We start from the raw sequence: 18,805 nt of genomic DNA, 5'->3' as shown, positions 1-18,805 counted from the left end.
TGTAAATATGAAAAGCTTGGTACCATCTCTGTAGGTGAAAATAACTGTACATCTAAGCTCGAGCACTCACATTGATTACCCCTCTAATCCCCCTTGATACTCCAGAGACCTGAGACCTGGGAGGTCGAGGTTAGCCGTCTGTGTCAGCCCAGCATCCATCACTCTGCTGGAAGGGTCTGAAGTGTTTTACTGCTTCAGAGGGGATTCCTGTGGGAAGCCCTCAGCTATTAAAGGGCTGCAGAGATGCACTGTCTCTGATTAGATCAGCAGCTCACCAAGGTGACTCGCTTTGCTCTGGTGTGGTAATGAAGGGAACTGGGGGAAGAGGAAAAACCTGAGGATCCTGGGTTCATTCTGTTACCCCTGAATGAATCAAATATAAACCAGTTTTTATATGATTGTATGAATGAGTTCTTGTTTTGTGGGAGCTACTTTTAGATGAAGATGTGAAAACTGGAGCCAGCAGACACCAGGAAAAAAAGATCAGTATCAGCAAAGAAGAATTATTCCATGTTTGAAATGCTAATGGAAACAATCCTTACACGGTGCTAAATGGTTATTCCCTTTGAAAATATAGCTTTAGGGAAAGATTTCCCTACTGTGGAAGTGTTTGAATTGTTAACAGACTCCTCTAGGTCTACTGTATATGTGTTTCTAAATTTACTTAGCACAAGAGGACTTTAGTGGACAGCATTTTAGAGGTCTTTAGGTGGACAAATAGACTCAAATGCTTAAAGAAGGAGTGCTCTACTACTTTTTTTTTTCAAGTCTCCATTAGGTCTCGCTGGTGCCCCCATTGTATCTTTACATGATTAGCAGTTCAAAAATCTCTATTTCTCACTCACTGGTGTTTCAGGAAACCCTGAAAGATGCTGTCTTTCCAAGGCTTCCTGCTCCACAAACCCCCTTACCTCTGATTGGTCATCCCTCTGAAGGCCTGTCGGGGGCAGAGCTATCCTCCATGTTTGAGGCCCCATCCCTTCTACGTGTCATGAACCAGCGAGTCTTGTGAAAGCTTGTCCCTTTTTCTTTGTTGCGTTCTACTTTATATCCATTTTTCAAATATGGTAATGCAGAATACCCCCTCTTTAAACCCTTAATTGAAACCTTAACGGACGACATGCTGAGAATAGATGAACCTCATCAGCTGGGTCACTCAATAAAAATGATCCGCAGCACTTTCGCTGCGAGTCACCGTCCATTTTTAATGCCCTTTAGTCAGTGATTAACTATAACTGTCAGCAGATTGTAAACAGCCTGAATAACGGACAAGCTCCCCTGTTGCTGGGCTGTGTTTGATTAATTGGCACATGGTGAAGCAGATAAATGAGCGTTTAAATGGCTTTACACAAGCTTTATAAAAGAGGAAAAGAGGCTGCTACCTGCGGTCGACTGTATCTCAGTGAAGTCGAATAATTTGTCCTTACCAACCTCCACTAACTACAGGGAAGGGGTCGACTGATTATCGGCCGGGGTTAATTGTTTGGGCTGATTTCCAGAAGCTTTCTAAAAACATCGTCAGGTCCAGACCTGTTATTTACCATTCACTGACTGGATCCTTCTTCCTGGAAATGGAGAACAGAGATGGTATGATTAACCAGCTCTGTCCTTCTCAGTCCACAGCACCACCCAAACCAACTGTCACCGGCTGCCGAGCAAATATTAGCACCGCTCTCTCCGTGGGATGCCAGCTATAAATAGAAACCAGGAAGCCACTCAGGAACGAAACTCGAGCGTCTGTGTTGACTTTTAATTTGAAGCACGGAGTAATAGCTGCCCGCGTAATAACCTCGCTGCTTATCTCATTTCACTCTCTGGACACCTCCCAGGACAAAACATGCTTCTTAGAGCGCAGAGACGATGAGCCTGTTTCATACAATGGAAAATGGATTTGATCCCGTCTAATTAATGATTCACACAGCCTTTGGAGGAGGCTTCCTGATAGGAGGTGGGGGGTTGGTGGTTTCTTCTTTGCATAATAACTAAAATCAGTGAAAGGCAATTAGCATTCATGACATTTTAATTCATTCTTTTTTATCGAGTTGTGACTGTTTTATCACACACAATTTCTCTTATGTGCCGCAGCCCATAGTGAGTGCTGTTTTTAAATGTTGCCATAATTTATTCAAGCCGACTCTTATTTACCTCCACTACTGGCTGCAGTTAAAGGATTATTTTTCCAATTGTGCGAGTGCTGTTCGCTGAAAAAATGAATGAGTTCTAACTCCATATCTGTAGTCTGTGTTAAGCTACAGCTAGAAGCAAGCTAGCTTCTGAGCAAAGACTAATTTTGATAGTGATTTTATTCTTTTTTTTTTTTTTTTTTAATCAATCTAGTGAGTTTTTAGAATAGAAGATAATGTTCTCTATTGACTTCCAAAAGGAAAGTCCAAGCCACAGCTGCCACATAAGAAAGTATATAGTTTAAAAATTCAAAGGTAAATTTATAGAATAATATAAAATAGAATAGAATAGACTTTATTGAATTTATTGTCATTGCAGCAAATACAAGGAAATTGAAGTCACAGCAGCAACCAAGAAAAACAAAAGTAAGAAAGTGCAAAAAGGTCCATAAGAAAATAGATGATGACAGCTTGTCCATCATTCTCCAGTTCAGCCAGCCTCCACCTCCACAGGGTCCAGGACTGAGCTTCTTCAGTCATGCTCCATCTCTGTCTCCTGTATCATGTCTGCTCACAGCAGGTGAAGCTCTTCCAATGTAGTGTTGGTGTCTGATGTTAGCTCCATTAGCCATGTCTGTAAATAGCATGATGCTACTCTGCCCTCTGGTATTCCCTCTGTTGCTGAGTTAGCACAGCTAGCTCGTCCATCTTATTGGAGATAGATCTTATGTTCCTAATAACGATGGATGGAAGGACAGGTCCATGTCATCACTTCTTGGCTCATACCTGAGAACTAGCACGTCATCCTCACCTCCTCCTCACCTTGTGGGAAGACACCAGGCCTTACACCAGTTAGCATTGACATGCTATAGGCTGCTAACAGCTGAGTTCACATGTAAACAATGTGGACATGGTTACATGTAAGATCTCCAGACATACACAGGAGCAAAAATAGTAAAAATATCACTGAAGCCACAAAAGTTTGGTGTCCATGAACAACAAATGAGCCATACAAAGTAATGATCCACTCCAAATACAAAGATTACGAAAAAGAGACGAAAAAAATTGCAAGAAACGGACAAAAAAGAGAGAGCTGCTGCAAAAGGCAGCCATGGCCAACACGGCGGTGCCTAGCAACCATAATATTTTAATTTAAGAGTCAACTGGAAAAAAAATGTCCATCAAAGACTACAGCTTGGACATCATTCTCCTGTCATCCTCACCTCCTTCTCCTCAGCTTGCAGGGAACACCAGCCCTAGCGCCGGTTAGCACCGGCATGCAACAGGCTGCTAACAGCTGATCTCGTTTGTAAAAAAAAATGCAGCCATGGTGACACAAAACTCCAGACACACGCAGGGACAAAAACGGTAAAAACACCACTGCAAACATAACTAGTTTGGTGTCCATGGCCAACAAATAAGACAAAACAAGTAACGACAGGCTCCAAATATGAAGAGAACCAAAACAATAGGAAAAAAGTGGAAAAAAGGACAACAAAGACGCAACGGCCGCAACAAGCTGCCACTCAATAAGCACTAAGTAATGGAAAACAACAAATGAAACAAAATTTAAAGAATATTTTTTCAGCCTTTTATTTAGTATTATTCCATTTTACCCTGCCTTCAGCATGCTTGAAAACTTATCAAATTTTGCCTCTTAGTCAGTCATTGCAAAAAAATCATGATTCTAGTGCTTTTGGGCCGATACATGCACCATTGCGCCCCCTAACCCCCCTACTGAAGCCCTCCCCAGCTACTTTCACTTAAAAAAGTCTCATATCATCATTTAATTTGATTTAGACCTGAAAATTTGTGTCTTAATGTAGTTTTGCTGTAAAAAAAAAAAGCAAAAAGTACAAAATTTTAAGTGCTCAACAAACCCGTTTCATTTTTAGAATGTCTGTAACACCTTCCACTTTGTCTCAGCTGGTTTTCCTGCTCACATAACCAGATGAATCACATCATCATCATCATGTGGATTAGCAGCAGATACAGCGTGTTAAGTGAGAAATATTAATGAAGTGTCTAAAAAGGATTATCTCAAAATCCTACAACCCTGATTCACTGGCGAGCCTATGAGGCAAACTGCTGATTCATAAACCTGAATGATTCCTCCTCAGAGAGATTCCCTCCTGTCAGAGTGAAATAAAAGCTTGAAGGAAATTGTTTTTCTGTGTGAAGACTTGTCAGCTTCGCTGTGAGTTTTCTTTTTTGGGGAGACAAACACTAAATTAAATCTGCTCACAGTCTTCAAGGATTTCAATTGTCTTTTTTATTGCTTTTGCAAACATTCGTCTTTGTGTGACAGTGTTTGGCAGCAGAGAATGAAAACATCACAGTGAGCTCAGTTAAACCAGAACTTAAGAGAGAATTTCAGAGCATGAGGAAGAAGTAAATAGAAGTTGAGACAAAGAAACAGATGGCTGATCCAATGGGTGGTGATCAATAAAAGATGGAGTGAAATATATCCTATTTACAGATTGTTTTGTTTACTTCCTGTTTACTCTGTCATTAAACAACGTTAAACAAACCAGAACTAGGATGGTTAGAGAAAAGCCATCTTTAAGCTAAGATGAGAAGGGCTATTGTGCTTTTCTTTTTTGACTTAATGTCCCTCTGGTGCCCCCATAGTATCTTCACATGATTTTGCAGTCCACAGAAATCCTTTTTTTTTCTTTGCTCATCTGTGTTTTAGAAAACCCCTATTTCATCCTCTGTCCAGCTGCTGTCTCTTTAAGCCAGGGGTGTCAAACTCATTTTCACTGAGGGCCACATCAGCATAATGGTTGCCCTCAAAGGGCCAGGTGCAGCAGTAAAACAGTATAAAATGTAACTAAAAGTAAAGTAAAATAAATGCAACTGCTGCTTCAAAAATGCACCCTCTGAAAAAGACTTTGCAGCTGGGGCAATTTCTCAGGCCACAACAAGGCTAGCTTTCACTGACGTGTTGTTTTTGGCGTACTTGAACACATCCTGCTGTGATTGCAGTTTAAATCTTGCTCTATTTGTTGTTTTTCTTGAAGGCTCACTTTGATGTACTTAGCTCTGTGTTTGGTGTCAAAATCATACTCTTTGACGACCGCCACAGCCTCATAACACAAAAAACATACTGTTTTTTTTCTGTTTAAAGCACAAACATATAATGGCCTTCCCATCTTTTTTGACACAGCCTTCCATCTGCATCAACTTTTCTCTTCCTTGACATTTTGGGATTATTAGTTCATTTCTCATTTCCAATAGTTCGGAAAATGGCACTGATGTGAAAACACTGCAGTCTTGTAGTGGAATGCCATTGATTTGACTAATATATTACAAGACAATCAAACCTTTTAAGGTCTCGCGGGCCACATAAAATGGCGTAGCAGGCTGCATTGGGCCCACAGGCCTTGAGTTTGACACATGTGCTTTAAGCCTTCCAGTCCACAAACCCCCTTCTTTCTGATTGGCCAGTCCTTTGGAGGCCCGTTGGGCGCGGATGTATGAACAGACCTTTGTGATAGAGTTTTATGTGATGTTGTTATAATATCAGCCATTTTTTCGTGAAGGTCTCTTGAAGAGAAGTGCTACTTTTAAAAAGGATTATTTTGATTGGGAAGGCACGACTGATCTTTAAAGAGGTAGCATTGTGTTTTTTCTAGTCTTTATTTTGACACTATGGCACACCCTGAGTATCTTTACATGATGTGAAGCTCATAAACATCCCTATTTTTCTCTCATTGGTGTTTTAATAACCCATTGTCTGCAATCCTTCATTTTAGCATCTTTCTCTTTAAGGCTCCCTTGTCAACAAACCACCTTCCCTCTGATTGGCCAGCCTTCTGGGGGACCTATGGGTAGACCCTGGTGTTTGAGGCCCTCTCCTCCAACATGGCACAAACCATTTTGAAGATCCTCATTTAATGATGTCATTTCAGGAAGTGTTCTGATCAGTTTTTGGCCAGATTTGTTGATTTCTACAACACATGAATATGTAGAGGTTTGAAAACTTGCACACGCTCAGTCTGAACATCCAGCACTGTTACTTTACATCTATGTTGAAACATAGGGAAGCAGAATACCCCCTCTTTAATATTCCTGTTGTCAAAGTTACAGAGGTATATTTTGTTTGCTGGCTCTTGGATCCAGGGGCGGGTGCTTGTGCTCCTCCAGGGTTCTTCCACTGTTATCTGAGTGCTTGTAGTGGTTTGCTCTCATCTTTTGAAGCCCAGCCAAGGTGTTCAGTCTCGTGATTATCAGGGACCACCTCCCGGCTCCTGCTGCTAAGCAACATCGTCTGTTGGACTCCATCCTTGCCTTTGTTGATGCTGTCAGGGTTTTAGGAGAAGCTTGTGCCGTAGCTCTTGATTGAGAGGTGCTCGGTATCCCCGGGGTCTCTTTAATAAGCCCGTCTCTGAGATAAACGTGAGGAGGGGGATTTATTCCTTCAGCACGTGAGTAGGTGAGGTGATGGAGGTGAAAGAGGGGATTGAAAAGAGGAAGGACTTAACTCTGCTAGGTTTCCCCCTCCAGGCAGAAAACCAGATACACCCCCACCCACACACACTCACTAACCCACTGTCTTTCCTGAATGTGCGGCCTATTTTCCCCGTCAAGGTGGTGTCCTAGATTCAAAGTTCCCTTGGATGAGTAAAACAAGAAGGCAGAGATTACATCAAGAAGGATGTGGAGGATGAGGGTGTCACTTGGGTCTAAAAAGCAGCCTGAATATTTCTTACACTGACATATTGGTGCTGTTTTTATTCCACTGGAATCAAACCAACAGATTCTTGTAAAAATAGCCTCCTCACTGAGCTTTTGGGAGGAAACAGGAAGTGCTTTTGCAGTTTGACCCTGGAGCTTGCGCTTATTCAAACAGTTTTTTGCTCATCTTTGGAGAAACCATATGTGTGCCTGCAGTGCATACATGCATATGTGCTCGCTTCTGTTTGTTTTATTAATTAGCCGTGAGTGGAGGTGTTCAGCTGGAGCCGAATTCACCGGGGTACGATTTTGACTTCTTAGCGCAAATTAAATTACCGAGCGAGGCACTCAAGGAGACAGCTGGTGATCTCTGTGTGTAGCTGAAGGCGTGCAGAGCACACGCTACATGTCAGACGACAACAGCCTCATCAGCTGCTGTGAAATGCCACACTTGTCACTTGTTTGTTAGGTACAGAGCACAGTATCTCACGGCCGTGGTATTATGATGTGTGTAACTGGAGGCCCAGTGCAGCAAAATGTTATTAAATTGCTCTGTGCTTTCTGTTGCAATGCATTGATTCCTCCTGTGTGAACGTGATGAAATCAGCGCGCTTGCTGCAACAGCCGGGGTGTGAAAGTGTTGCCGGGCATCAGTTTAATAAAGATGCAAACGTCATCAGTGCACCACTACAGCCCGGCCCCTTTCTAATCTTGTTTTGTGCTCCCTTTAAATTAAATCACCTCGGCACACGCTCACAAACACACAGCCTGCGAATAATAAACGCTCACATCGCACATTTTGAGTCTCCCTTAGTTTCCTTCAACACGTTTAAATCCAATTAGCCTCCCTTCGCTTGTTCCTGTCACTCTTATCTGTCCCAGCCCCTCTGAAGACTCACACAGGATTTATTAAAAATTGAAGCGCCCCTCTTTTAGGGGGATAATGTATTGGAAACCCTGCAGCATCAACATGGAGCTCTTTAATAATTCATGTGTGTAGCCTGCTGAAGACACAACATGGACTGTAGCACTTCGGTTTTGTTATAATGAGATGTATTAAGGAGTGCGTCCAAGCAATAAAACCCTTGACCATGAATTAGTGTTTAACTGGAGTGGATTATAGTTGGGTTTGGTGTAATTTGACTAAAAGGATTTGCCTTTTTGGTAAGTTAGGATTTTAACAAGCCAAATCTGTCAGACACCTTTGGCTCTTTGCACTCTTTTAGACTCAACCGGTAAGAGTAGAAACACCTTTTTTTTTTTACTTTACAATTGTTCTACCCAGTTTGCCGAATTACTCTTAAAAGTCTTGTGGTACATCCCAACACTAGGGGTGGTTGATCTGTCTGATTCCTGATCTGATTTGCTTACGATTATTGAGGATCTGGTTCAATCACCAACTGATTTTTGATTATCAACAATTCCAAATTTTCATTTGAAAGTAGCCCAAAATTATTGGACCATTAAAAACAGTTGCTACATTTTGTCTCTTTTTTTGTGTAGTGTATGTGTTACTTCAGCATTTATTACCTATGCCAAGGAGGTTATGTTTCTGGCAGAGTTCGTCTGTTTGTCAGTAAACAACATGACTCAAAAAGTAACTAACAGATCTTGATGAAATTTTCAGGAAATGTTCAGAATAAGATAAGGAGGAAGTTATTGTTCACCGTCTGGATCCAAGACTTTTTTTTGAAAGGATTCTTTATCATTGTGTGATAGGGTGGTTTTCACCATATGTGTATAACTCCACCATAAATGGTCAGATTGTTTTGAAAAACAATACAAGACATGGTCACCATAATTTCTGACAGATGTAAAAGTACAATCCAGATCCTGGCAATATTCTGGATACTAAGATCCAGAATATGAAATATGTACTGGGTCATCATAATTTTCAACACTGTCAGGTAACAAATTATTGTACAAACGTGCAACTAACACTAAATAGTATCAGACAGTCTGCTGAAAGAAAGTTTCACATTAATGTACGACTAAAGTGTTGCGCTCTCTGAGTGCTTTTCTAGTTTATTTTTTTTTTAACTTGAAAAAAACATTCACACTTGCAAATAAATGCCCACATTTGGAGATTTTTCCCGAAGAACAAAAAATGCTGTGTGTGTTTCAAGAAGGAGGATGTCTGTAGAGTTTCACTTGTGCTGATATAAAATTAACTCATCTGAATGAACAAGAGCTAAATGCCACTTCCCTTGCCAAAATGCACCAATGTGAAATTTTTGGCTGGTACTGATATCCGATATTGATATTGTTGTTGTAGTAGATGACCAATATTTATTAATATCGATATTGGCATCAAAAAAAACCCTAAAGATCTGAGATGATGTGTTGAGAGTTCAGAGAGAAAGAGCGGCGCGATCTTAAGAAAAGATGACCATGGAGGGGATCAATGGATGGAACGCCTGGGATGAACGTGATCAAAAGAGTATGTTTTGTTTGTTTTTTGGATCAAAAACAGGAAGAGAGACATAAAAGGAGAGAGTCCACTCTTCTTGGGTAGTTTTGGTGTTGACATAGTCATAAAAAACAACATTATTTGTGTTTTGAAAGATCGTTCAAGATGCTCTAAAAAAGGGGGCAGGTAGTGAGTAAAGATCGGCCGATATCAATATGTAAACCTGGCTAAGCATTGCTCTGGTTGAGAGGTTTGGCAGACATCCTGTATGAACCTCTACCATTTTCAAGATTAAAAAAAACACCAAACCATTCTGCAACCCAAGGTTTACTCTGTTTGAAAACTTGAAATAAATGTGAAAGTGCTAAAACCCTGGAGCTTTACTCATCAGTAAAATGTTTTCTCTAAGCCACAGCCTTTATTTTATCATGTCTCCGTTTTCTCTCTGGGCTGTGACTGAAACCAGTTTTGTGGTTGTGTTACTGAACTTGACCTCTGACCTCACGTGGGAATTGGAAAGAAAGAGAGGATGCATTCCTCCGTCATGGATCAATAACCCATTAGAGAACCACTCTCAGGTGAACTCGCTGTGTCTGTACAGTGAATAGCCTCCTTTATTAAAGTCGCACCTTTAACACGGACCAAAACAAACCTCTCAGTCTTGATTGGAACGCTGCTCTCATCTAGAACATTTTGTAAAACTTGCCATCCACCGTGCAGCTTTGCAGTCGTATAACATGAAACACGCTGGATGTGAAGCAGCCCCGGTGGTCCGATCAGAGATTGGTTAATAATTCAGAGTTGTTGGAAGCGTTATGGAGGGATGGTGTTCTCTGCTGGTCTTCACAGCTGCATGGGGCCTGCCAGTGACAGATGGCTCAGTCCATGTGGACGCTTTGGTGCCAGTGGAGCCGAATAGAGAGCTGGACACTGGCGCTGAGTCTGTGTTTCATTCTCTCTTTGTCTGCATGTTATTCTTCTCACTCTCTGTCTATCTCAAGCTCTTATTTCAGTGTTTGCATTGTAAAGAAATGCATCCGGAGTCATTTTCCCGTAGAGTCAGGCTCAAATACAGCTTTATGACAGTCTAAAGCTGTTAAACCTGTGGATTATATGAGTTATTTACAGTATTTGGTAGACTTTTGGGAGTTATTCTGCTCCTAATGCTCGACTGCAGACAGACCCAGAGAACAGCTCGGTGCTCCTCTTTGAGAATCACACAAACAGCGGGACATTTGTGCCCTTCTGTGCAGTCTATGAGCGCCCAGCTGATCGTGGGTTTGTGACCTGTGGAGTGGTTTTATTTTCTGAGATCAGAGCTGTTTTCTCATCCTGTGGTGATAAGAGGCCTCAGTTAAAAGGATCTGAGCTGTGTTTTGAATCAGGGTTAGCGAAACGAAGAAGATGAGGGTCATTCATATAACCCTAAATCACAACAAATGTTCCTCGAGGTTGCTTTCTAAAGACATCAGCAGGTGTAGACGCTCCCTATCCTACAAAGTTGCATCTCTTCTCTTTCTGTTTTTTTAGAGCTTCCAGAGAACTGGACGGACACGAAGGAGACCCTGCTGGAGGGGATGGTGTTCAATGTAAAGTACCTGGGAATGACTCTGGTGGGGCAGCCCAAAGGAGAAGACATGGCCTCGGCTGCCATCCGCAGAATTGTTTCCACGGTGAGTCCCTGCCTCTACCTCACTCAAACAGCTCTGTACTGACAATCTTGTATAATTTACTTGTATTCCTGTTGCACACACTTTCAGTTGCATTGCAGCATGAAATATCAAGAGGGGAGAGACAGTGGGAAGACTTCAATTCCAGTGATGCTTTTTTTAGACGGTCCCTCGTGGATTTAGGAAATTAACGCCTCAAACTGCAGCGTGATTTTTTTTTTTTATCTAACCAGTTCTTATGAGCCAGGAAAATCTTTGCTAGAATCCTTATTTAGGATAAATCTCAGTATATTTTCACAAACACTGGTGGCCAAAATTATTCAAACACAGAACAGATCAGGATATATTGACCTTTCTTTTTGCCTCCAAATCCTGAAACATGCAGGTGTTTGCTCTGAGCTCAACAAACCTCAAATGAAGTAGGTCCTTCTGTTTTTATGAACTTAAATATTTGTTTTTTCCTCTTTTTGCAGCAGTTACAATAGTTTTTTATCTAGCATAGTGTCAATTTATTTCAGCACTAATGTTATCCCATGACTCCTGCAACTCAATACAAAGCCTTTGCTTTGAATGCACAATAGAATACAATAAAGCTATTGTGCACAATAACATCCATCCACTTTATTTTACAGCTCAATCGCATTTACTGGATAGGGTAGCGATGTAAGCTTAGGAAATGGGTTTTAATGGTCCAAAAATCATTCTGGGACAGCTCTGTTCAGTACCAGTGTAGCCTTATGAGCAAGGGTTCAACTTGGGGATAAGTCATGTTTTATAATACTCAAATACTCAACAAGAAATAAAAATTTGAAGTGAAAAATGATCTCATTTCAAAGGTACAGTTTTCTGGTGCCTGAGTGTAATACACTTTAGCTGTTCTACATGAGAAAGCTGTGTGCCAACCAACTAGATAACAGAAAAAGGTGGCTAACTGCATTAAATTACAGAAGAAGAAAACAAATTAGATTAGGTGGACTCTACACTGAAACTTAAATCTAAGAAGTATTAATGTCTTAATTTTAGTAGAAAAATGTCATAGCAGACTTAATATTCAACTGAAAAGTCCATAAAAATGACCTATTTCAATATATTAAAAGACGAAAAGCACAACTGAATTGCTTGTAATGGTTAAAAAAATCTGCCAATGAGGTAACAGAAATCTGCATTTTTAGTCACTAGTACCGAGTACTGGTACTTGAATGTCAAATGGTACCAGATTTCAGTCCCTCACATCCTTGTGACTGTGAGGGAGTGGAAAAATAGGCAATTTTACATGCTGGACATGAACACAGCATTGCTAGTTTATATATTGAGAAAAAAAATGTGTTAAATTAAAAACCTTTGAGATTTAGTTATTGAATAAATAAATCAAAAGTACAGATTTGGTAATTGGTACTGTTGAGTACTGATACAGATTGACATTTACAGGGCATTGGTACCATATTGTTTCAAATGTGAAAGGTACCCATCCCTGGCCTGACCGTTACATCATCTTTGTCCAAGGGGAACAGTAATTGTGCAGATTCACTGAACTCCTCCTCACACCTCCCAAAGTCTTTTCAGTTTGAAAATATTAAATTCATGTTTGTATCAATGGTGATTTAAATGCACTGAAGATGAATCTGATTAAAAAAAAAAAAAACTGGAGGAAAAAACAAAAGCAAATGAGCAGCAGCCAAAGCAGAGATACAAGGTTTACTTGACAAGGCAGAGCTAGATGTGTAGTTTTTTATTTATTTATTTTTTTAATGTGAATCAATTTCAACCTGTCAGGTTGTGTATTTTTGTTTTTGTGCATTCCTCCGCATGGAGCAACAATACTAAAGTCTGATTTTCTCTGCAGGGTGCAGATAATCACAAATCTCCTGCTTCTTCATTAGAGACTGAATCTAATGTCTGGATTAAGATTCACTCGATTTAAAACAGTAGCCAGAAAGTAAAAAAAACACACTCTCTGTTGTCTCAGTCTGTTCCCTTGGAAAGCAATCAACCTGAATGGGATTAGTGAATACATTTATGACTCTTTCCATTTCCCTACATGCTTCAGTCAGGATGATAAGACAGGACCGGAGGACCTGACGCACTCAGAGCGGCTGAACTTGGCGTATCTCAAGCTGACAGATTGCTTTTTGCCTCGTGGCACGACATGAGTAACATGAGTGAAGAAAATGTGATTGTTAGCACTTCCTACATGAATGAGCCTACACCGCCAGCCACAGCGAGCTCACTTTAGAGCCAGTTTCTGGTTTGGTAAGAGCAGCACAGAGTGTGCTGTTCCAGAAAGACCCGGCACCAATTTGAGTTTTTGTGAAAGCACACAACTCGTCTCTCCGTCTCTTCACTCTTAGCCTGTCGTTCACCTCCCGTCAAAATAAAAGAGCTCTGATGCACGGTGATGAAATCTTTGCTTTTTATTTCCCTTCCCTTCATCTTCCCTCTCTGCTCCCCCTCAGCATCACTCCGCTGAGTCTTAACCTCACATCATCTGTGTGTAAAGTGCTCTCGTTTGCCAGATAATTGCACAGTAAGGACGGTCATTGTCTTTGTCAACAGGCGCTCTCTTTCCCAGAATGCAAGCTCAGCACTGTACTGTTATTTTCTGAAACTCCAGATGGAGCAGAGCGGCGGGGGGAGAGAACGGCTGCCAGCCCGACCTCCAGGCTGCAGCTCCTCTCCTCCCTCTGTTCTGTCACTTTTTATAACTTCCTCATTTCTGGGACAAATCATTATTTACGTTTGTGTGCATGTTTCATATGTCCCATCCTCAGGCCAGAGCCAGTGCTAAGAAGTTCCGCAAAGTGACCCTGACGGTCTCCCCGAAAGGCATCATCATCACAGACTCAGAGACGACGGACCTCATCGAGAATGTCTCCATATACAGGTACAGAGGGAGCCCTGAAATAGAGTCCATTTGTGCCGCACTCCACTGCACTCAGGTTCACACTGATCACAGGTATTTTTATCTCAGCTAGCGGCTCAGCTCCATGATTTCAGAGTCAGTCCGTTCATCGCTCCATCTGTGCTTCTGTCTGTTGGTCTGCCAGCACAGCATGCCGACTGAAGCCTCTCAACAAATATAGAATGAAACTGCAGACAATCAGGCTGAATTCTACTAGGGTTTCATGCTTTTCCATATAAACGAGGATTTAAAGCAACAATGATGGGTGTTATGACTAAATGTATGCAGATTTTCAAACCTCTACATTGTCATATGTTGTTGAAATCCCTGAATCTGTCTGTGAACTGATCGAAACACCGCATTCCGAACAAGAGATCTCACTGAAACAGAAGAATCTAAAGACATGCTCCAGGTTGTGGGCCTCAAACACCAAGGTCAACCCTCAGCTTCACCCCTGACAAATATCCAGCGGGCTTGCCAAGGTTGAAGGAAGTTTGTGGGTGGTTGTTAAAAGCCTGATTTAAAAAGTGAAGATCTTTAGTTTCCTGGCACTACCAGCCTTCTGTCCTTGTTACAGATTAACATCTAAGCTAGTTAAACAACATCCATGTGGTTATAAGTCAGTATCACCAGACACAACTTACTCACAACTTTATCCTCACTTTTGAAAACAACATCCTGTCAAAGAGCGTAGGCTAGCTTTGCGGTTTGAGCGCACTCCATTGGCAGAAGCTAAAGCCATCAACACTGATTTTACTCTTGGCCATGACTCTTTTCCTAAAAGTTGTCCTTCACTCTTTACTCCCTACTTTTTCTGTCTCCATTCAGCTTTTCCCCCAATTAAAAGGTGAAAATGTCAAAAACATGGAGTGCAGATGGTCTAGTGGTTTCAGTCGCACCCCATGAGCGCGCAGGTGACTCGAGTTCAAATCCAACCTTTGGCCTCTGTGTCATGTAGTCTCTGTGACATCACCAAACTGCTCCTGAAACAAAGAAATGGAGCCAATTGGTGGATGCAGTCATATTGGAAATGACACAGGCTTTAAACTTCCTTTGGCGCCCTTCAGTCACGTGGGCAGAGCTAGGTCTCTGGTTGGACAATTAGATGATCCAGGCCCAGGACTTAGCTGGACTTCTTCAGCAGTCGGTTCAGTCTCTCTCTCCTGTATCCTGTCTGCTCACAGCAGATGAAATCCTTCAAATGTAGTGTTTGTGTTTGGTGTTACCTCCATCAGCCATATCTGTGAATAGCGTGATGCTACTCTGCTTGCTGTTATTCCCTCTGATGCTGGGTTAGCACAGCTAGCTCGTCTATCTTATCTGAGATAGATCTTACAATCCCCAAAACGATGGATGGAAGGACAGGTCGATGCCATCTCTTCTTAGCTCACGCTGGAGCACCAGCACATCCTGGTTTCCTTCTCCTCAGCTCCCGGGGAATACCAGCCCCAGCACCGGTTAGCATCGACACGCTACAGGCTGCTAACAGGTAAAATCTTGTGTGTTAACAATGCAACCGTGGCTAAACAGAGGAAATCAAGACAGACATAGAAGCAAAAAAACGCAACCAGTTTGGTGACAGTGACCAGCAAGACAAAAAATTAAAACAAAGAAAGAGAAAGTATAGATATATATTCCTCCTCTATTGATAGACATTTTTAGATCAATGTGTCGATTAATTTCCCCAGGTTCCCAAGTTTCTATGTGACACACTGACAGTCCCACTGACCTCATTCTCATTGTTTACACCGGCTTTATGTTCATACTTGAAACTTCCATGCAGAGCGTTTTAAATTTCATTCACTGTTTTCAAAGAGGCGTTTAATGATCTTATAGAAATATATGACCCAAGTCCTTTCATACAGCTTTCATCTTTCAGTATGTTAGCTATGGTGCTGAAATAGATCATGTGTTTCTATCATTTTCTGTCAAGACCCAAACCAAACCAAGGTATATCTAGAAATGTCTCACTGATTATAATGATGTGAAAATATGAGAGTTCAGAAAAAGAACAGAAATCACTATAAGGGTGTTGTTATCTAATGAGGATTCATATGTTACTTTGTTAGTGATAAATTTGTCTGGTTTCTCCTCCTGTAATATGGACCCGGCCTCTTGAAGAGGATTACAGTCTAAATATCACACGGCTGGACTGTGATTACCAAACGGGCTGTGATGGAAGCAGGATGCACAGTGTGAGTGTGTGTTGGTGTGTGTTGGTTCGCTTCCCCCTCTGATCCACCTTATCAGCGCTAACAGACCACAGGCGACGGGAAATCAGCCTCGTCTTTGATCTCCTCTTCCTCCCCTTATCTCCCTCTCCTCCTCCTCTTCTTCCTCTTTTCATTTCTACCCCTGATAAATGAATCTTTCTTTCCTGCTCCTATTAACACGCGCTGAGCTCTGAATGCAGGAATACCCACGACTAATTGACCACTTTGAAACTCACGCCGAGTAATGATGGTGGAGAGATAGAGGGGCCACATGTGAAGCTTGGGTTGACTGAGGATTGATTTTTTTTTCCTCCCTTCCATGAGACCCCACCCCCACCTCCTCTCCCCTTTGCCCCTCCTTTCCCCTGTCTTATTTTAGTTGCACATAATCCATTTATTGGCCAAGAGAGTGAGTGGAGTGTGAAAGACTGTGGAGTGTTTATTGTGCATAACAAATAAGAGGAGTAGATTTGTGTTTGTTTGCACATACTGGCCCTCCATGCATGAGTGGACATATAAGCATTAAAGTATGCGCCGCACACACTCGGTGTGTGTGTGTAAATGTCTGTTTTGGAAGCGTTAATTGTGTATTCACACCTAGTGGAGGTCGGGCTGTTCCCCTCAGGGTGAGCTTAGTGAGGAAAAACAGACAGGAGGATATTGTGCATCGCATTGGAAATAAGATCCTCCCAACCATGACCCCCCTCTCCCCACTCTCCCCACACCCACACACAAACATCACCATACCACTCTCCTCTGTTTGCATTAAAGTCTTCACTCTGTTATGATAGGATATTTTATTCAGCAGCTTTTACAGCCACTTTGCTCCCAACAGCAGGCGTCTAATTTGCAACAACATCAGATATTAAAAGAGTTTTATCTTCCAGAAGGAGCAAATCGTCCTTGTAGGGCTGCTGCAGGCGGCTGCTGGCAGGAGGTGAGGCCGGAGGCTACAGCACTCAGGAGGTCTGAGGATAATTTAGGGGAAAGTTTGTGAAGAATAATCTTCAGAGTAAAAATGCATCAAAGAAGGAGGAAAAGGATAAAGTTTGACAGCACCTCATTGGTCCAAAGAGAAGAGAGAAGAAATAAAACTGATGTCAGATTATGGAGCAACCTTCTCTTTCTTTAAAAACATTATTAGTAAAAAATGGTAATAATCTTAATGTTTTGAAGCTGTGACTAAATGTAAAATATTTGAGAAAATGTTTCTGTATTTGGATGATACACAGATTTGCAACTCCATATTCTTACTATTTACTGTTTTTTACAAACAGGACAGTTAAACAGGTATAAAAGCTAATATTAGATTTTAACTTCACAATTTAAAATTCATGAATTTGCATCACAGTTTGTGAAAACTTAAATGTAAAAAGCAAAGTCATTTGTCATTGCGACTGCATCAGTTTGCACAGGGTAGGTCAAGTGGGACAGGAAGTCATGCACAGAAACACACCGACAGGTTACAACAAATACAGAGCCAAGCCCTCCCTCCTGCTTGCAACTAACCTGTGAAAGCAAAACACTCTTAGTGTCGGATCACTCAGCTCAGGTACCAGAGTAGACACGCATCATCAGTTTACAAAAAGCAAAATAAGTGAGACAGGAAGTTGTGCAGGGAATCAATGCCTAAAAATTAAACAAATTGTGCCAAAACCAGAACATAATTAGCTGGGCCATAACAACAAACCAACATAATGAAGAGGTCAACAGGTTGGAGGTTTTACAGCCCAACATGAACCAGGAGAGGATCATCATTGGAGTGGGAATCCAGGGAACTCCTTGGTCTATAGTTGCGTTTCCACCAAACAGTCCGTGTTGGTTCAGTACAGTTTGGTACACTTAAGCCTGATCCTGTTTGCGTTTCCACAGCAAACTGTGCCCTCTCGTGGCAGGCGGAGTGTAAGCCGGATGCTGTTAAACAATAGCATGACGCCGTAGCAGCCTGACACATTTTGCCCTGCTAATAAATCTAACAAAGAAGAAAAACACGACACAGTAAACAAAGAGCATAGATGGAAGACATGCTGCATTTCGTCCTCTCTGTGATTGGCATGTAGCTCTTTGATACAAAGAACATTCGAGCTTTGCTGCAAAGAAGTCTGTGTGCCGCCAGGAGCAATGCAGCTGTCAGGGTAAGTGATGATTCATTTGACCAATCAATGGTTTGCAGTGTGTTGCTCCACCTTCCGAGAGTGGATTGGTTCAGTCTGGCACCCATACGGAGATACCCATACTTCCAAAAAGTAGGCCAGCTTGCCTCTGTTATTTGGGGATCTGTCCCGGGATAAGTCAGTGGAAACGGGGCCATACCAAGACGAACCGAACCGGTCTGCTTGGTGGAAACGCAGCTTATGACTCCAGCTGTGTGGAGGTGAAGAAGACAGACGCTTAGGGACATATCTTGGAAGTTTCGCACCTGCCTTGCTTTCATGTTGCAGTTAGTTATTTGGACAACTTTTTGTCAGTCGTGTATGCTGCTAACTCTACAGCCAAATGGGCTGTTCCATCACAATACGTTAAGACTGATGGTCTTATTTGTGCAATGATGGGACTTGTATACAGACCCTGGTGTGAGTCTGAGGTTATATACTTATTAACTTTTGTCTAACCATAGGTTAATGCTATGTAGTCTGTTTTTACAGCTTTTATTCCACATTTTAAAACTGAAAACTGGCAAAAATCCAACAAAATATTGATGCATTCTTCCCTCTGCATGTGGTGGCATAAAGGACCATTCAGCAAAATATCAATGTTTATGTTTTGAACAAGAGATGTCCCGATACAGATTTTTGACTCCCGAACTAATT

At 41.7% G+C, this 18,805-nt stretch overlaps 1 protein-coding gene across 3 annotated transcripts in view; it reads left to right on the top strand.

The window, feature by feature from the left end:
* The window catches only part of LOC141801714 (low density lipoprotein receptor adapter protein 1), a 54,281-nt gene that overhangs the window by 14,318 nt on the left and 21,158 nt on the right, over positions 1-18,805 (top strand). For all 3 annotated transcript variants that reach the window (XM_074684905.1, XM_074684906.1, XM_074684907.1), the window contains exons 2-3: positions 10,744-10,886; positions 13,652-13,764. In XM_074684905.1, coding sequence (XP_074541006.1) covers positions 10,744-10,886; positions 13,652-13,764 — 256 coding nt within the window. The remainder of the gene's footprint in view (positions 1-10,743; positions 10,887-13,651; positions 13,765-18,805) is intronic.

This window comes from Halichoeres trimaculatus, unplaced genomic scaffold (assembly GCF_033239565.1).
Source record: "Halichoeres trimaculatus isolate MK-OKI-2021-1 unplaced genomic scaffold, fHalTri1.1 fHalTri1_scaffold_13, whole genome shotgun sequence".
NCBI lineage: Eukaryota > Metazoa > Chordata > Actinopteri > Labriformes > Labridae > Halichoeres > Halichoeres trimaculatus.
Note: the sequence above shows the minus strand (reverse complement) of the source record. Positions and strands in the feature narration are given on the sequence as shown.